Here is a 20,550-nt window from a genome sequence, read left to right on the forward strand (position 1 = left end):
CCCCGCCCAATAGGGGGCCCCAGGACGAGGAAGCAGAAAGAGCCATGCCACTGCTGATGAAGAGGTAAGAAGTCCCCTTCACCCCCCCGCTCAACAACTATGATCGGCGCCCCCCTCAACAACTTTGATCAATCGGTGACCCCCCCCTGCTGAACAACTCGGATCGGTGGCAGCCCCCCGCTCAACAACTTCGATCAGCTTCGATCTTGGCGGCCCCCCCCACTCATACCTCGATCAGCTTCGATCTCGGTGGACCCCCCCATCAACAACTCCGATCAGCTTCGATCTCGGCGGAAACCCCCCCGTTTAACAACCGACCCCCCCACGCTTCTCGGCTCCAGGGGGCCCCTCAATCAACACTCAAGCCCAGGGGCCCCCACCACCCTCAAGCCCAGGGGCTCCCACCAACCTAAGTCCTGCCCTGGTGGTCGTGAACATCCCAAACTCCCAGGTAGACAGGAATCATGGCAAGTAGGTGCTACAGCTAGAGTGCCAAGACTTATAGAAAGCCATGGCTGATTCAGCACATGAGAATACACCTATAACAAAAATATAACTTTTACTCCTTTACATTTTTACTAATATATTTTTGACCACTAGGGGCCCACTACATTACCAGTTTGCAAAAAAAATTAACAAAATATAAAACGGTTTTGTATATATATTTTTTTAAATCTGTCTTTTTTATTTTTTTTACAAAAAATAAAAACCTTAGAGGTGATCAAATACCACCAAAAGAAAGCTCTATTTGTGGAAAAAAGATGACAACAATTTCATTTGGGTACAGTGTTGTATGACCATCAATTGTCATTCAAAGAGTGAGAGCGCTGAAAGCTGAAAATTGGTCTGGGCAGGAGGGGGGGTTTAAGTGCCCAGTAAGCACGTGGTTAATAATGGAAATTTATAATTCTGTTTTATCTGCTTAGCCTTATTTGTAGTAACAGCTCCCAAATCAACTTACACAGTAAAATATGGGGATACAGTAAAAATGGCATGCCACTTTCCATTAAAAAAAGCTGAAGATCTAAGGGAACTGATAGTCTCCTGGCAACACACAAACACAGAAGTAGTAAAGTTTAACAATGGAGCAGAGGAACCAATGCACCTGGAGAATCCATATAGAGGGCGAGCATCGTTGTTGACGGAAGAGCTCAAAAAAGGACACGCTATTCTGCAAATTAAAGACGTGAAGCTCGCTGATTCAGGAACATATGTCTGTATATTACAATTTGAAGGATCCGACTATGATAAAATTACTCTGGAAGTTCAAGGTAAGCTGCCAAAAGTGTCTCTCTAATTTTCAATACAGTAAAACCTTGGTTTGAGAGTAACTTGGTTTGAGAGCATTTTACAAGACAAGCAACATTTTTAAATAAATTTTGACTTAATATACAAGCAATGTCTTGATATTAGAGTAATGTCATGCCACAACTGAGTATAAAAGAGAAGAGAGAAGCCTCAAAGTGTAGCAATATGGTTACATTTAATGAAGGTACAACATTTAGCAACTCACATGGTTGATGATTAAAAGAGGCACATCTAAGTATGCAGGAATCTGGAGTAAAGCTGTCCACAGACCTCCTCACTGCCGTCAACGTCATTCCTTCCACACTGCGCTCCACAAGCTTTTAAAGCCTCGCTTTCAGATCGTTCTTCTGCAGGGTAGTCTTCACAGTCACGATTGCAGACTGACAGCGGTAATGCCCCGTACACACCATCACTTTATGTGATGAAAAAAAACGACACTTTATGTGAAGTAAAAAATGACGTTTTTGAAACTTCAATTTTCTAAGACGAAGTTGCCTACACACCATCGTTTTCTCACAATGATCTTGCAAAGTGATGTTACGTTCCACCACGTTTTACCATTGAAGCTTGCTTCTGGGCATGCGTGGATGAAAAAACGTCTTAGAAAACGACGTTTTTTGCTACACACGGTCAATTTCTGTGAAGTAAAAAGTGCACTTTTGAAAAACGACACATAAAATTGAAGCATGCTTCAATTTTTTTCTGTCGTTTTTTACAAGACATAAAACGACGTTTTCCCCCACACACAGTCAATTAAAGTGACGTTTTTAAAAACGTCATTTTTTTTCATCACATAAAGTGATGGTGTGTACGCGGCATCAGAGTCTGCGGTGAGGAGGACGGTCTGTGTAGACATCTTTACCCCGGATCCCTACATACTTAGACGTTCCTCTTTTATTCCTCAACCATGTGAGTTGCTAAATGTTGTACTTTCTTTAAATGTAACCATATTGCTACACTAATGCCGCGTACACACGATCATTTTTCGGCATGAAAAAAACGTTGTTTTTCAAAAATGTCATTTAAAATGATTGTGTGTGGGCTTCACATCATTTTTCAGGTTCTGAAAAACGACAAAAAAAAAAAATTCGAACATGCTGCATTTTTTAACGTTGTTTTAAACAATGGCCCAGATTCAAGTAGAATTGCGCGATATTTGCGGGGGAGCAGGGCAACGATTTTGCCCTGCGCCCCCGCAAATATTTTGCGCTGCCCTCGATTCACGGAGCAGTAGCTCCGTGAATTGCGAGGGCGCGCCGGCAAATTTGCCCGGCGTAAGCGCGCGCAAGTTAAATGATCCCGCCGGGGGCGGGAATCATTTAAATTAGGCACGCTCGCGCGCCGAGCGCACAGCGCATGCTCCGTCGGGAAACTTTCCTGACGTGCATTGCGGCAAATGACGTCGCAAGGACGTCATTTGCTTCTAAGTGAAAGTGAATGGCGTCCAGCGCCATTCACGTTTCACTTACGCAAACGCCGTGAAATTCAAATTTCACGGCGCGGGAAGGCCGGCTATACTTTTGCATTGGCTGCCCCTACTATTAGAAGGGGCAGCCTTGCGCTAAAAGTAGCCGTACGGAAACTCCGTACCTGGCTTGCGCGGGGCCCGCGCAAGCTTGTGAATCAGTGGTAGTATGCAATTTGCATACTACACGCTGATACACAATGGGAGCGCCCCCTAGCAGCCCCCGCAAGAATGCAGCCTAAAATCTGCGAGGCATAAGAGCCTTATGCCGCGCAGATTTTAGCCTGCAGTCGGTGTAACGAGGTTCCTGAATCAGGAGCACTCGTTACACCGGAGCAAGTAAGCACTTGCGCTGCGTAACCTATGGTTGCGCGGGCGCAAGTGCTTCTTGAATCTGGGCCAATGTCGTTTTTCGGGTTGTAAAAAATTATCGTGTGTGGGCTAAAACTACGTAAAAAACCCGCGCATGCTCAGAAGCAAGTTATGAGACAGGAGCGCTCGTTCTGGTACTACCGTTCATAATGGAGCAAGCACATTCATCACGCTGTAACAAACAAAAAAGCGCGAATCGTCTTTTACTAACACGGAATCAGCTAAAGCAGCCCAAAGGCGAATGGAACTTCCTCTTTCTAGTGCCGTAGTACGTGTGGTATGTCACCGCACTTTGCTAGATCATTTTTTAAAAACAATGGTGTGTAGGCAACATCGTTTTAATGAGTTGGGAAAACGTAGTTTTTTTCGACATGCTGAAAAACGACGTTTTTTCATGTTGAAAAATGATTGTGTGTACGTGGCATTAGAGGCACCTCTCCACTCTTTTATACTCTGTAGCGCCTGTTGGATTTTGCTTCTAATCCCCTTGTGGAGGCTTTCATTTGTGGATGGACATTTTATGGGTAAACAACCTATCACATTGTTATAATCTTTTTATATGGGCTATAAACTAAAGGACTTATGAATAAATAGTTGTGGAACGAATAATCTGAGTTTCCATTATTTCTTATGGGAAAATTTGCTTTGATATAAGAGTGCTTTGGATTACAAGCATGTTTCAGGAACGAATTATGCTCTTAATCCAAGGTTTTACTGTACTTTGTTTCACTAACTATAGTCAAAACAAAAATGTATAATGCATGAACATGCATGCGTAAAAGACATTTAAACAAATAGAAAATGCACAACAAAATGTGCTGAAAAATGCATGAAAATGCACAAGTGTGTATGGAGCCCAAAGCAGTTTGTTAATGCATCTGCAATATATTTAGTAGCCCCAGGAAAAATGGTGTGGGGAGATTAATAAATAAAGGTGGTGTTTCATTTTAAATTAGTTTCACACATCAAATAGTAAACTGCTCAGTTTGTAGCTTCATATGATACAAAACATTCTCTATATCAGTGGCTCTCAACCTTTCTAGTACGGTGACCCCTTGCATAATTTTCCCAATTGGTGGGGACCCCTAACAGTAAAATTATTTTGTAGCGTGGGTTGTTAGCACCCAAGGCAAGACAAGTAATTTGCGCCCCTATCCCAAGGACAATTTAGCGCTCCCTGAGTCCCTTCCACTCGTACAGTATTAAAATTCCTTATGGTACATTTTAGGATGTACCCCTCTTTCACTTTGTTCTCTTTTCTTTCCCTTTTATCTCTTTTCATCTTAAATTTCTTGTTCCCCCCCCCCCCCCCCCCCCCCCCCCCCCCCCCCATGCCTCTCTCTAGTTCTTTCTCTTATTCTTTCTCTCCCTTAGTTTTGTCCGTCCCCCTCTTTTGCTCTCCCTTTCATATATTCTCTATTTTTATTCCTCCTTTTACTCCTTGGTGGGGTGTGGGTACGGGGTGGAATGGGATGAGTGGCAGTGCTGGCGTGGAGTTGGAATGTGCGCCAATGCTGGGGTGAGTTCTGATCAGCCAACTTAGGTGCTCTTGATGAAGGTCATCTGCTGATCTGAGAACTGTAGTGAGGACTTTTAATGGCAACTATAATCACAGGTAGTGTTACTCACAGGTGTCTCCAGCTTCACTGTGTCTCTGACTTTGTGGTGTCTCGCAGCAGTGACACCTATGCTGAAATTAGCAGATAGGGTCTTCTCCAGCTCCTCCCACTTCACATTCCTCTAGTCTCTGCCCCCCAGCCATGCTGTGAACTGAATGGGAGGCTGTGAAGAGGCTGAGTGGGCAGCCATGGGCTTCAAGAACAGCCCAGCTGGATGGCCACAAGCTCCAGAGACAGCCCTGCTGGGCAGCCTCAAAAAAGCTGGGAGAATAACCCAGGATTCAATGACCTCTGGCAAATCATTATTCTACCCCCGAGGGGGTCCTGACCCCCAGGTTGAAAACCACTGCTCTATATAAATCTTACTTTTATTGAAGAATTTATCACATTAGAAGTTCCGCTTTCTAGGGTATTTATGCACTGAATTGTGGATATGATACTTCTCCATGGTGGCTTTGAGTAGGGGCTGTCCACTGCCTGTGCTAAAAAGTTTTGTTGATCTTACAAATTACTAGAAATGGATTGTTTCTCCAGTAGATTAAGGTTTCTCTGCTTTAAAGTAAATCTTGGAGGTATCTCTCAATAGGTGTTATGATAGCTGTAAGATCTGCAGTAAATGTGTAATACCTACTACAGTTTTCAATTGCAATATTTTCTTTCTTGATTTTCCTTGTAGCCTCATACACAGACATTCAGATGTCCTTTCAGGTATCACACACAGACAATCAAATATATTTGACGTGCTATTCATTGGGTTTTCCAAAGGCAGATGTCTACTGGACAACAAATGGTGTTAACATAAGCTCCCCAGCCAATACTTCTTATAATCAGGCTGAAGATGGTTTAATTAATACAACAAGCACAATCAAAATAACGGATAGAAAGAAAAGCTACAGTTGTGTGTTCTGGAACAAAGCACTCAATGAAACAACAGAAGCTTCCATTGGACATCCAGGTACTTTCTAAAAGAGAAAACATTTTTTAATCCTAAAGGTGATACTAGTTTGCAATTTAACACTGAGACAAATTATATTTTCATGCTGTATAGTTTATGACAATATCAGAGCTATTAACCACTAGCCGACCAGCCACCGTCATTATACGGCGGCAGGTCGGCTCTCCTGGGCGAAAGCCCGTAGCTATACGTCCTATCGTATAGCCGCCACTAGGGGGCGCGTGCGCGCCGCCGGAGGCGCGCGCGCGCCCCCCCCGCTCGCCCCCGACTCCCGTGCGTGTGCCCGGCGGGCGCGATCGCCGCCGGGCACACGCGATCGCTCGGTACAGAGCGGGGAACGGGAGCTGTGTGTGTAAACACACAGCTCTCGGTCCTGTCAGCGGGGGAAATGCTGATTTTCTGTTCATACAATGTATGAACAGAAGATCAGTGTTTCCCCTAGTGAGGCCACCCCCCCCCACAGTAAGAACACACAAGGGACATACTTAACCCCTTCCCCGCCCCCTAGTGTTAACCCCTTCACTGCCAGTGGCATTTTTATAGTAATCTAATGCATTTTTATAGCACTGATCGCTATAAAAATGCCAATGGTCCCAAAAATTTGTCAAAAGTGTCCGAAGTGTCCGCCATAATGTCGCAGTAACGAAAAAAAATCGCTGATCACCGCCATTACTAGTAAAAAAAATATATTAATAAAAATGCCATAAAAATACCCCCTATTTTGTAAACGCTATAACTTTTGCGCAAACCAATCAATAAACGCTTATTGCGATTTTTTTTATGAAAAATATGTAGAAGAATACGTATCGGCCTAAACTAAGGAAAAAACATTTTTTTTATATATTTTTGGGGGATATTTATTACAGCAAAATGTAAAAAATATTTTTTTTCAAAATTGTCGCTCTATTTTTGTTTATGGCGCAAAAAATAAAAACCGCAGAGGTGATCAAATACCACCAAAAGAAAGCTCTATTTGTGGGAAAAAAAGGACGCCAATTTTGTTTGGGAGCCACGTCGCACGACCGCGCAATTGTCAGTTAAAGCGTCGCAGTCCCGAATCGCAAAAAGTGCTCTGGTCTTTGACCAGCAATATGGTCCGGGGGTTAAGTAGTTAACTCTCCAGTAACTATTGCCATAGCAGATCACAGCACTACTATAGAACCCGAAAGCACAGAAGGCCCGGCACTGTCTGGCCAAACAGTTTTTTATGCAGGTGGCAGTGGTATTTGGGATATACATTAAATAAAATTAATTCATATAGCATTCTGAAACCTCTAAAGAATGGCTAGAAAAGCAATTAGTAACCTGTAGCAGGGAATTGCCTTTTAAAAGAGCAGTATGACCAAAACTCTATTGGACATAATTCACTTGTAAATCACAGGCTAAAGCTCATTGTCAGCTGATGTCACTTACCAGTCTCTAGATGTTTCCCAACAATAATGTTGGGATCCAATCAGATGCCTGATCGGCAGCTGGCTCAGTCTCTCAGCAGGCCACTGAGAGCCTGAGCCAGCCGCTCCCGTCCCCTCTCCTGCCCAGCGCTCCAGTGAGTGCTGGAGGGGCACAGTACAGAGTGGTGACCAACAGTCACGGCTCTGTGCTCAGAGTGGACCCGAGCAATCAGTGGTAGTTTCTTGGGCTTAGAGGTGGCAGGGGACAGATGCAGTATCACACAGATGTATGTATGTTTTTCCTTCTCTTTTAAGATTAAGATTGGAGATGCAAGAAGAGTGTCCTTTAATGGTTTTGTTTTGTGGCCCAATCACTTAGGCCGTGTACACACCAGCAAACATGTACGATGAAACCGGTCCGCCGGACCGTTTTCACCGTACATGTCTGCCCGGGGCTTTCTGTACGATGGCTGTACTAACCATCGTACAGAAATCCGCGCGTAAACAATACGCGGGGCGTGTCCACGGTGTCACCGCGTCGATGATGCGGCAACGTGGGCGGGCCTGCCAGTTAAATGCTTCCACGCATGCGTCAAAGTCATTCGACGCATGCGAGGGATGGCGGGCGCTCGGACATGTACGGTAGGTCTGTACAGACGACCGAACATGTCCGAGCGGGCAGGATTCCAGCGGACTGTTTTAAAACAAAAAAAGGCCCGGCGGACAAATGTTTGCTGGAATCCTGCACGCTGGGGCCTACACACGACCGAACATGTATGCTGAAACTGGTCCGCAGGCCAGTTTCAGCAGACATGTTTGGTCGTGTGTGGGCGCGAGCGGGCCGAATTCCAGCAAACATTTGCCCGCCGGGCCTTTTCCCAGCGGACAAATATTCCTGGACTTGTTTTAAAACAGTCCGCTGGAATCCTGCCCGCTCGGACATGTACGGTCGTCAGTACAGACCTACCGTACATGTCCAGGCGCCCGCCGTCCCTCGCATGCGTCGAATGACTTCGACGCATGCGTGGAAGCATTTTAAAGGCGGGCCGCCCACGTCGCTGCGTCATTGTCGCGGCGACACCGCGGACACGCCCCGCGTATTGTTTACGCGCGGACTTCTGTACGATGGTGTGTACAACCATCGTACAGAAGCCCTCTGGCAGACATGTATGGTGAAAACGGTCCGACGGACCGCTTTCACCATACATGTTTGGTCGTGAGTACCCGGCCTTATAGTTACTAGTATAGATAATATTAGAATGCAAATATGACACTTTGCTACAATGTAAAGTAGTGAGTGTACAGCTTGTATAAATTTACTGTCCCCTCAAAATAACTCAACACACAGCCATTAACCACTTGACAACCGGGCCTATTTTGGCACTTTTCTCCTTCATGTAAAAATCACAATTTGTTGCTAGAAAATTAATCAGAACCCCCAAACATTATATATATTTTTTTAGCAGACACCCTAAGGAATAAAATGGCAGTCATTACAACTTTTTTTCTCACACGGTATTTGCGCAATCATTTTTCAAACGCCCTTTTTTGAAAAAAAAAACGGTTTCATGGATTAAAAAATAACAAAACAGTAAAGTTAGCCCAATTTTTTTGTATAATGTGAAAGATGACGTTACGTAGAGTAAATAGATACCTAACATGCTTTAAAATTGCGCACAGTCATGGAATGGCGCCAAACTTCGGTACTTAAAAACCTCCATAGGCGACGCTTTAATTTTTTTTACAGGTTACTATTTTCGAGTAAGAGAGGAGGTCTAGTGCTAGAATTGTTGCACACGCTCTAACGCACGCGACGATACCTCACATGTGGGGTTTGAACGGCGTTTACATATGTGGGCGGGACTTGCATGCGTGTTCGCTTCTAAGCGCGAGCTACCGGGGACAGGGGCGTTTTTAAAAAAAATGTTTAATTTTAAGACCCCACATGTCTCCTCCAGGCTTGCAAGCATTAGATTAGATCTAATGCCGACAGCCGCGATTGCGGCTTTGTTTACTTCTGGGTACCGGGCGTGACGTCATAACGTCACGCCCGGACCTCCGACGGTCATAGAGATGACTGGTGACCATCTGGTTACCAGTCATCTCTATGCTTTCCCAGCGAACGCCGGCCGATTCGCTCTCTGAGCCCCCGATGGCACGGGAGAGCCCGGAGAAGCACCGGATGGCGTCCCCTCCCGCTGCCTATAAGAACGATCAAGCGGCGGAATCATTCTTATCGTGCACAGAATTGGCAGCTGAAGACGGTGATATCTGAATGATGCCTGTAGCTGCAGGCATCATTCAGATATCACTGCACAAAGCCGAGGACGTCCTTAGACGTCCTCGGATGTCCATAGACATCCTCGGTAGTCAAGAGGTTAATGTCTAAACCACAGGCAACAAAAGTGAGTACACCCCTAAGTGAAAATGTCCAAATTGGGCCCAATTAGCCATTCCCCCCCCCATGTGTCATGTGACTCGTTAGGTCCCAGGTGTGAATGGAGAGCAGGTGTGTTAAATTTGGTGTTATCGCTCTCACTCTCTCATACTGGTCACTGGAAGTTCAACATGGCACCTCATGGCAAAGAACTCTGAGGATCTGAAAAAAAGAATTGTTGCTGTACATAAAGATGGCCTAGGCTATAATAAGATTGCCAAGACCCTGAAACTGAGCTGCAGAATGGTGGCCAAGACCATACAACGGCATAACAGGACAGGTTCCACTCAGAACAGGCCTCGCCATGGTCGACCAAAGAAGTTGAGTGCATGTGCTAAGCATCATATCCAGAGGTTGTCTTTGGTTAATAGACGTTTGATTGCTGCTAGCATTGCCGCAGAGGTTGAAGGGGTGGGGGGGGGGGTCATCCTGTCAGTGCTCAGACCATACGCCGCACACTGCATCAAATTGATCTGCATGGCTGTCATCCCAGAAGGAAGCCTCTTCTAAAGATCATGCACAAGAAAGCCCACAAACAGTTTGCTGAAGTCAAGCAACAGGCGCTGTGATTGGATGCCTATCAGGCATCCAATCATAGCAGAAGAGGACGGGGGAAGACATCGAGGACACGGAGGGAGTGTGGAGGAATGCGCTGACCCAAAACAGGCAAGTGCCAGACAGGGGGGACACTGGCAGCATTTGATGGGGAAAACTGGTGGCAATTGATGGGGCAAACTGGAGGCAATTGATGGGGCAAACTGGCAGCTAATGATGGTTACAGTGACTGAGTTTGATGGCACAGTGGCGGCAATTTATGGGTACAGTGGCTGCATTTGATGGGCAAAGTGACTGTGTTTGATGGGCACAGTGGTATCGTTTTAATGGGCACAGTGGTGGCAATTTATGGGTACAGTGGCTGTGTACTCACTTTTATGAGATGCTGTATATGTGAGCCCTTATTTTGTAAAGCAACCCATTCCATTTAAAATATAAATTAAATACAAACCATTTGTGTGTATAATAATAATAATAATAATAATAAAAAAAACATTATAAAGCAGTTGCATAAGGAGTTTGAAGAGGTTGGGGTGGAGAAACAGCACAACACTGATCTTCCTAGTAAGTGGCTGTGCAGGAGGGGGGGGCATGTTTCGTAGAGGTCAGATCATTGGGGGACAGGCAAGTACATGATACAACCAACACATCAAATATGAAATGCTGTGGTAACATATTTGTTTTATGTGAGTAACATATTGAACACACCTGGCTTATTTTAGAATGATATGTACTATGTGTCAAGTGCAGTGCCATATAGCAACCAGAAGGATTTTCTGACAGTGATTTGACAAAAGAAAACTAAAATTTGTGAGGTTTCAATGCTTTACTTCACTTTACCCTCCAAGGGAGGGAACACCATCATCTCAATAAAGTATTTATACTGGTGGCGCTTAAAACTTCCAGCATTCACATTGCATATTATGCAAAAAAATAGCTTCACAGAGCCACTGTGAAGGCCTAAAGAATGTTTTTAAACTTTGCATTAGGTCAAATTGTAGTTGTGGTGCATTGAAATCTAAGTGAGACTATGACTGCTCAGGCATTGGCAACGAACCAATGAAATTCCTGACCCACTTCTAAGATAAGACAGCTACCTACCTGTTATTGGTAGAACCCTACAGCATAATGTGTCATACTCCTGGCCTTAGGCCTGACCTCAACATCTCATGCCATAGGCCCTAATATCTAGGAATGTTCACACATAAAATGCATGTTCCCTGATTTTTCTGAAACTTCACAAATATACCTGTGACATTACATCTGACATACTAGCAGAATTCCTTGATGCAGAACGTCTAACACAGGTTGCTCACCAGTTGCTCTCTGTAGCTAATGCCCTGAGGTGCTGAACTGGATGACATCACTGGACTGTGAGAATTGTAGTCCAGAGGAGAGACTCTACTGTAATCAAAAATCTTTGAACTGCATTTCCCAGAGAGTTATTGCCAGAAGCAGGGGAAAGAGCTAAATTTTCTCCGGCTGCACAAGACACAGCTTCCTTTTGCCCTGAGGTAGACCAGAGTGTGCACATAGCTGTCTAGTGTGCACCATCACTTCTGCATGTCTTTTGCCTGAGTGGAATCCAAAGTACTGAGTCCAGACTCCCAGAGTCAACTGGGTGCAGAGCAGAGAGTGGACTAATTGCTGTGTGTAAAATAGATGGTGTGCTACAATGTCGCTGGGAATGGTGTGCTGCAGCTATGAGGAATAACTATCTGCTGCTGGAGAGGCTGAGCCCTTTAGGAACTGACCATACAGTCATCTAGTAACCTTATTGCTGCCTGCAGGCTTGATTGGGAGTATTCTTGTGTGCACCAACGGTTCAATTGGGCCCCAACGCTGAAGAGTTAGGACTAAAGACTGACCCTTTAGAGCTGCTACACAGGGACTTTTAGCTATTGTTTATGCAAAGAAGTACCCCTCATGGGACATTGCATGGCAGTGCACTCTAGGCTAGTCATTTTATTTTTTTTTTTCACATTGCAGTTAATGCGTATGTACTGCTTATTGCTGACTTATGTGTTAATTCCAATCTAGTGGTACAGAGCTCAATCCTAAGTTTCTTTGGCATAGTGATTATACTGTCTAGTGGATTGTGTCTGAACCTACCTTTTGTATGCTTATTTATTCTCAACCCACTATTTGCTCTTACCCATGCCAGTACATTGAGTTAATTTACCACTAAATGGTCTTTTTTTATTTCCTAATACTAATTCACAGTTAAGGTAAAGGTATCCAGACTGCTGTTCCTATAAGTGCGTGCAGTAGCTTTCACTCAACCAGGTGTGCCAGAAGGGCGGAGGTTGTTCTTAGAGTCAAGGCACAGAACAGAGAACCCAAATTACTAAGCAGCTTCTTGGAGGGTAGTGCTACATGTTAATGCATGTGTGGTTGTGCAACACCGCACCATAGTGTGATGTGAGCTGAGAGATGCCAAGAAAATGGCACGTAACATGATTTTGAAATTGAATTATTTATTTTGTTTAATCTTAAACAAAGTTAGCTTGTAGTGCACTGGGGGTCAACTTGTACACATGTAGATAAGTATTGTGTCAACATCTGTTAGAATGCTTGCATTATACTAATCTAAAATCTGTCTATCATAAATATCACATTGATCTTGCACTTTTTCTTATTACATCTCAGTTTGTAGGCACAAACATAATTAGTAATAAATAAATATACCTAGAACAAGACACTCGTTGCACATGCAAAGCTAGCCAACTAAATCATAATAATTAATAATTAATAATTAAATAATTAATGTCCCTAATTACTGTTAAGTGTGCTATGGCATGGTCCACAGAAGACAACAATCGTGTATCCTACTTAACCACAGATCTTGATCATTGACTGCTCCGTCCATTTACACAAAAAAATACTGGCTAACCCCAACTGAACAAAAAGCAAGACCGTCAATATTATGCTGACCCCAGTTAAAGAAATCCAATAGAGGAACTCAACCAAGCAATTCCTCTTCTGTGCCCTTTTGAAAATCATTTTTATATTGTGTGCAGTTTTTTTTTAATGAGTAATGAAATATTTTCCCAAGCTGTTTTTCCTGGCAACAACAAAAACCCCAATCCTAGTCCTAACTAGTCCTAACTATAGTTGGAGCCCTAACGCAGTCTAAATATAGCCATGAATCATAACCTAACCCAATCTTAACCCGCAATCCTTAGGGTTAGATAATCCTTACTATAGCCATAGGCCCGGATTCACAAAGCACTTACGCCGACGTATAACAAGATACGCCGGCATAAGTGCAAATGTACACCATTGTATCTGTGCGCCAGACCCACAAACTAAGATGCGCCTAAAAACAGGCTTCATCCCGCCGACGTAACTTGCCTACGCCGGCGTAGGGTGGGCGCACATTTAGGCTGGACGCATGGTGGCGCTCCCATTGATTAGCCATTCAAATATGCAAATGAGTAAAATACGGCGATTCACGAACATACGTGCGCCCGCTGCAGTGCGCGTAAGTTATACGTCCGGCGTAAAATTATTCCCCATAAAGGAGGTGTAACCCAGCAGCAGACATACAAAGGTCTGCACCAGGGAACACAAGCCGGCGTATTTTACGTTGGACGTGTCTGGCTGGGCGTAAGTTACGTTCACGCCGTACGCAGTGATCCGGCGTAGTTTAGGCAGTTGTTCCAACGTGGTTGTGAGCATGCGCATGGGGATGCGCCCACGTCTCGGCGCATGCGCAGTTCGTGATACGTGTCTGTCTGGCGCTCGGCCCATCATTTGCATGGGGTCACGCCTCATTTTCTTGGCTCACGCCCACTTCCCCCTACATCGGCGTACGCCTTCGAAACCCAGCACAGCGTTGGGAGCACTGGCTTGGTGAATTCCATGCTTGCCTCTCTGCGCTGCGTTGGCGTAGCGTACATTGTTTGCACTACGGCGGCGTAATGTGCGCCCGCTCTCTGTGAATCTGAGTCTTTAAAAAAATACCTAACCCTAATTCTAGCTCCTCCCTACTCTACCTTTGCAATATCATGGCCAGTTGATTCACTTCTACGTTATTTCTGGTGATAAAGATGGTCAACGTGGCCGGCGTAGGGTGGGCGCACATTTAGGCTGGACGCATGGTGGCGCTCCCATTGATTAGCCATTCAAATATGCAAATGAGTAAAATACGGCGATTCACGAACATACGTGCGCCCGCTGCAGTGCGCGTAAGTTATACGTCCGGCGTAAAATTATTCCCCATAAAGGAGGTGTAACCCAGCAGCAGACATACAAAGGTCTGCACCAGGGAACACAAGCCGGCGTATTTTACGTTGGACGTGTCTGGCTGGGCGTAGGTTACGTTCACGCCGTACGCAGTGATCCGGCGTAGTTTAGGCAGTTGTTCCAACGTGGTTGTGAGCATGCGCAGGGGGATGCGCCCACGTCTCGGCGCATGCGCAGTTCGTGATACGTGTCTGTCTGGCGCTCGGCCCATCATTTGCATGGGGTCACGCCTCATTTTCTTGGCTCACGCCCACTTCCCCCTACATCGGCGTATGCCTTCGAAACCCAGCACAGCGTTGGGAGCACTGGCTTGGTGAATTCCATGCTTGCCTCTCTGCGCTGCGTTGGCGTAGCGTACATTGTTTGCACTACGGCGGCGTAATGTGCGCCCGCTCTCTGTGAATCTGAGTCTTTAAAAAAATACCTAACCCTAATTCTAGCTCCTCCCTACTCTACCTTTGCAATATCATGGCCAGTTGATTCACTTCTACGTTATTTCTGGTGATAAAGATGGTCAACTGGCAGCCTAGTCACTGTGACATATGGGGTCCCTGGACCACTCGCTCTCTCTCCTCTCCAAATTGGACCCCTGTTCTATTATTATACAGCACAGCACCAGTGGGCCAGAGCCAAGAAATCCTGCCAAGAAATAGCCAGGAACTTTCTGAACACTTACTCTCCCAGCTGAGGCAGTATAAAACTCAAGCTGCTTACACGTCTTTTATCTAAAGCAAAAACGATTGGTTCTGGAGCCTGTCATTTATTTTTAAAGCAGAGTTCTACCCAAAAATTTAACTTCCGCTTTTCGGAACCCTCCCCCCCCCCTCCGGTATCACGTTTGGCACCTTTCGGGGGGAGGGGGTGCAGATACCTGTATAATACAGGTAACTGCACCCACTTCCGTGAATGACTCCCACGGGAGTAACTCCACTCCCCCCCTGCTGCCTTCTGGGAAACACCCTGGTCCCAGGAGACAGCAGGGACCACTGGGAAAGCGCTGTGCTACTCGCGCATGTGCAGTACGGAACTGGGAGTGAAATCTGTATTTGCATATCAGAGAGCTCTTCTGAGGGTAGTTGCTTCTCATTAATATTGCTGCGTTACGACTTTTTATTTTTGAAAAGAAAGGTTCACTTTAAATATAAAAAGGCTACTGTTGCCATATCAAATGAACTTTACTGCTGACATTTTTGGGCCATTTGCCATTTGCCAGTACTATCAGCTGTGCTGTGCTAATGTGATATTACATTTAAAAGTACAAGCTGGACTTTAAGTAACAATAGCAGACGGCATCAAATTAACCATGAATAGCTACTTCCTTGTGAAGCATAACTGTTCATCTTGACCACATAAAAATAATATTTGCCTTTATAGTGTATGCACAGTAGTGTTCAGTCACATGCAAAATATGTAAATGAGTTACTAGTCATAACCCCAGGAATAAACATGGGACACGTTGGACTCATATTTAGGCAAGCAGCTTCCTTATGTTCTGATTTGGACTTTGACAAGAAAATGTTAACATAATGTTGGCTGGAGGATTACAATTGCTGAAACTACAATACATATCAATGTCATAAATATTACAAGAAATTTGTTTTACAAGGAAACAAATGGCTATTGGCAATAACTGTGAAAAACTGTGCTAGATACAGAGACAACAATTGTACATAAATAAAAATTTATGAAATAGAAGCAGCGATTAGCCTGTCTGATATAGAGCACAGTATAACATGTAAATAGAAAATAGAAAAGTTAAAGGTCTACCAGTGTTTGGAACTATGGGCTGATTCACAAATAAGCATTATTAAAATCCATCCACCATCTTCAACGTGAAAGTTCTGCCACCAGATGATATGATTAACTCCTTACCAGATCTACGTGATCACCCGTTACAGAAGGTCAAAAGATGCCAAATGGTTAAGTCACAGCCTGGGTCTTTTTCCAAGAATGTGCATATGTCTACCTTCAGGGTGCCTCTTGCTCACTCGTGAATATTGGGATGGTTTTATAAGCGATAAAAAGGCTCCAAATAGTGTAAAACCATTAACCCTTTATATTCAAAGCATAAAATATTGCACTTACAGCATCCATATATCAGAAAGGCTTAAGTCTGGTGTGCCAGCTGGCACACATCCAGACAGACCCATCCTTTCCAGGATACGAATACAAACACGAGGTGACGTCAGCGCGTTTCGTCAGAGATGACGTTGTCCAGGGGCACGGGCGGCGCGCTGCGCCACCTCCTTATACAGTATACCAGATAAAACTAACCAAGCCCCGATCTGAGCTGCGACTTAACAAACAGACATGCGCAACAGCACGAGTCAGATCTCTCTTATAGACCCTCATTACACTAACGGGCCTTATCTGATTAGATGCTACCTTTGTTTGCAAACAGAGTAGATATATGTATATTTGGAATGGACACGCCATATAGTGGTTCTTTGACTACCATCCCACATGTTGCATGTTGCAATGCATGACATTAATATCACTGGTGACAATAATTATATGTTTGCAATACTGAACAAACATATTAAATGTGTTAATGCAAAATGTAACAGTAATTAAAAAAGCTCTCAGCACACAAAAAGTTACCTATTTATAAAGGGTTGACATTTAGCAAATACGTTGTCCTCATTTTAGTAAGCAATTGGTAAAGGTGAAAAAGAATAGGTGTTTGATTACACCATAAAGGATAAACCAAAGATGGAAAATATAAATCTGTCCCAAGATTTGTGTCATAGGTTAATGTACACAAAACATTAAAAGTCCAATAGACAATAAAAATGTAATTCAATTGCATATCATTGTAATACATATCTGAGTAAAGATGTATTTACCAAATGTTATAGGGCATTTTTCATCACTGATGCTTTTTTATACAGTATATTCTGTATATATTAATTTCAAGTTTAAACACAAAAGAATTTAATGCATCATGAAAATTCTGTAGAAATGATTATAGTAGTACAAACCTTCTCAGAACTTATGTTTTATTAGTCATTATTAGTCAACCAAAATCCTTAGATAGCATAATTTTCATACAGTACGTCCATTGATGAAGGAATATTGATTATTTAGTAAATGTATAAGAACTTGTGCTAATTTTTTTTATATGACTCCATGAAAAAAATCTACAGAAACATGTACTGTACTCTTAAATGATGATTGGAATTTGAAGCTCTGGTATTAAAATCCATTTTTAAACTCCCTGATTCAAATAGTTAAATAATGTACCATAATCTTGTGGGGTTTTTTTGTGTTTTGTTTTCGTTAATACACTGGATAATACTAATTTATTTTTACTTTTTCTTCAGATATTGATAATTATGACCACTCAATAATTACGAAAATCTTATTTCCATGCTTGGCTTTAACAATTATAGCATCGTCAGTAATAATTTATTCAAAAAGACAAGTTTGCTTAAAAGGTTTCAGGAAAAAAGGTATGTTATATCTGTTTGTATCTAATGCATTTATCCTCTTTTTTAATCTTTTTTATTTTTCTTATTGGTCAGGCCCTTTGTCAGGGTATTATTGCTAACTGTGTTGCGCACCAAGAAGGTTTCCTTGCACTTCCTGTGCTCAGAGATACCACCGTAAAGAAGGTTGAAATCTCCATATAATTAGAAGAAATCCTACTGACCCAAAACGTGTACCCTTTGGAAGATATGCTCTCTACTCTTGTCCCAGTGAGAACCTAAAATGTTGCATACATCCCTCACTTTCGCTAATAGGGACATTGGTCATATAGTGAGGGTGGATCTCCCAAATGGGAACACAGACAGCAATGAAATCCCAAAGGAGTTTCTGACCCAGTGTCCAAAGCAGAATTGTGTTACCTATTTTGCAGCCAATTAGGTGATCCCTTTCTTTCAACCATTACATGTATCTTTTAACATGAAAGAGGACACTAACTGGTTGTTTAAGCCAACAAAATATTCTCAGATACAATTATTTGGTGGAGCCAGGCCCAAAAAGTATTCTAGTGGTAATGACTGTGCCATCCTTAAGCCTAGGTTCACATCCATGCGCAGGTTAGGAAACTGTGCATAATTTCACACATTTGTTCACCCACAGACAAACCGCACTGATCTTTTGTAGACATGCATTGGAAAAGACGGCGCGTTTTTCCAGAGCCCAAGCACCATGTAGTTCCATGCCTGGTCAGTGACTTTTTCCCTGCATTTCAAAGAGGTACAGCAGTCCATTCAAATGAATGGGATGTGGTGCCTGCACAAAGGTGGCATGCAGGAACCATAATAGTGTGAATGTAGGCTCAAGCCCTGTACACACGACCGGGATTCCCCGTGGTATAAAGTCCGCCGGGAAAACTGAGAACCTGCTCGGTAACTTTCCCTGTTTACACACGAGAGGTTTTCCTGTCGAGAAAACTGCGGGAAGAGCTTTGGCTGGGAATCCCGGCCGTGTGTATGCTCCCTCGCAGTGTTTCCCCATAGGAAAACTACCAGGTTTAAAACCGCCGGGAATCCCGACAGGAAAATAGAGAGCAGGTTCTCTATTTTCCCGCCAGGATTCCCGGCAGTTTTCCTGACGGGAAAACTGCGAGGAAGCATACACACGGCCAAAAGCTCTCTTGGCAGTTTTCCTGGCAGGAAAACTGGTCATCTGTACGAGGCTTAAAAGTCTATATTTTATTTCTGCTACTGTTAACAAAAACAGAGATAACACTTTATACATGCTTTTTTATGAAGCCATGTCACCTAACAAAAATCTAGAAAATTCCCAGAGCATTTTTTAAAAACTCTTAATTCAGCATTTCCTGCTAGTGTTTAGTTCTTCCCTAATCTGCACACAATTAGATAGGGCCATATTCTGAGTAAGGATACGATGGAGTATCTCAGGATACTCCATCGTATCTCTCTTTTTTGGCCCGTGTATCTATGCGACTGATTCTTAGATTCATTTTCGCATAGATACACTTAAGATCCGCCATGTGTAAGTCACTTACACTGTCGGATCTTAAATGTAATTACTCCGCCCGCCGCTAGATGGCGTTTACGTTCAGGTCTCATTTGTTTATGCAAATGAGCCTGATACGCCGATTCCCGAACTAATTTGCGTCGCGTAACCGTCGCTAACGTCGTTTGTGTAAGCGTAAACGTACCCCTGCTATATGAGTGGGTACGTTTACGCAAGTCCCACGTAGGCCATGTTAAGTATGGCGTCGGGTCCGCGTCGTGTTTTTCCGTCAGCTACGTCGTTTCCCTAAGTCATTCTTGAATACGACTTTACGTCAATGACGCACACGTCGGCGTCATTGACTTTTTACGGCGAGAACTGGAGCATGCGCACTGGGCTATTTTAAGCCCGGCGCATGCTCAGTTCGTTAGAATCGGGGGCGCGCTTAATTTAAATAGAAGCCGCCCCCTTGGAGATACGCGTGGCTACGCCGGGCCATTTACACTCCACCGCCCCAAACTACGGAGCAAGTGTTTGGGGAATACAGCACTTGCTCCTGTAGGTTGGGGCGGCGGAGTGTAAATGGCTTACGCGCCGCCCGCCTACATTTAGCCAGAATATGGCCCCTAGTGGGTTTTTTTTACAGCTGTTTTATGATATGCAGTAGGATCAAGCTTCCTGATTCTGCTTCATATGCATCTTGTAGGAGAAGTTTTGGCCCATCTCACTGGTATTGGCAATTTTGCAGAGAAGTGGTACTTCTGTATGGCAGCCTCTACTGTATATGCCACAGCAGAAAGAACAGAGACAGGCATGTACAGTATGAAGTGTCATGTTAAAATGTATATTATGCAGGCCGTCTGTAGTGCAAGTTCCACTTATACTTTCAAATAAGTCTGCTCTTCTGTCCGGCTGCAGCAAACTGGTGCTGATTTGCTTTCTTGCTTTTCTTATTTCTTAAAATTTTTACTCAAAAGAGAACCTAAGCTAACATTAAATTAAGTTTAGAATAGTTATTTATGAGAAGGCACGCATCTTCAAACTACAAGCCCATGAGACGGCCATGGTAAGAGCCACACGTTTTTGCTTATTTGGAAGACATGTGATGACCCTCTAAAATTTGAAGAATGCTTAAACACAATAATGTGCAAAATCCCCTAATTATCTATTATTTGAGGGTAGCAGCCAAGGTTCATTCAGCTGCAAGAGCAGATAAACCTCATTGTGAGTTCTTCAAGTACATCCTGTACTTTGAAGGCACCTTGCCAGTT

The 20,550-nt window shown here is 43.7% G+C and overlaps 1 protein-coding gene across 1 annotated transcript; it reads left to right on the top strand.

Annotated features, from left to right (window-relative positions):
* The first annotated feature begins 929 nt into the window (after positions 1 to 929).
* LOC120924931 (programmed cell death 1 ligand 1-like) lies at positions 930 to 17,904 on the top strand. The gene is made up of 3 exons (XM_040335884.1): positions 930 to 1,271; positions 5,441 to 5,719; positions 17,674 to 17,904. Exons 1-3 carry the CDS (start codon positions 989 to 991, stop codon positions 17,898 to 17,900), a joined length of 789 nt encoding a protein of 262 aa, XP_040191818.1. The 5' UTR covers positions 930 to 988; the 3' UTR covers positions 17,901 to 17,904.
* Positions 17,905 to 20,550: the final 2,646 nt, after the last annotated feature.

This window comes from Rana temporaria, chromosome 1 (assembly GCF_905171775.1).
Source record: "Rana temporaria chromosome 1, aRanTem1.1, whole genome shotgun sequence".
NCBI classification, from domain to species: Eukaryota; Metazoa; Chordata; class Amphibia; order Anura; family Ranidae; genus Rana; species Rana temporaria.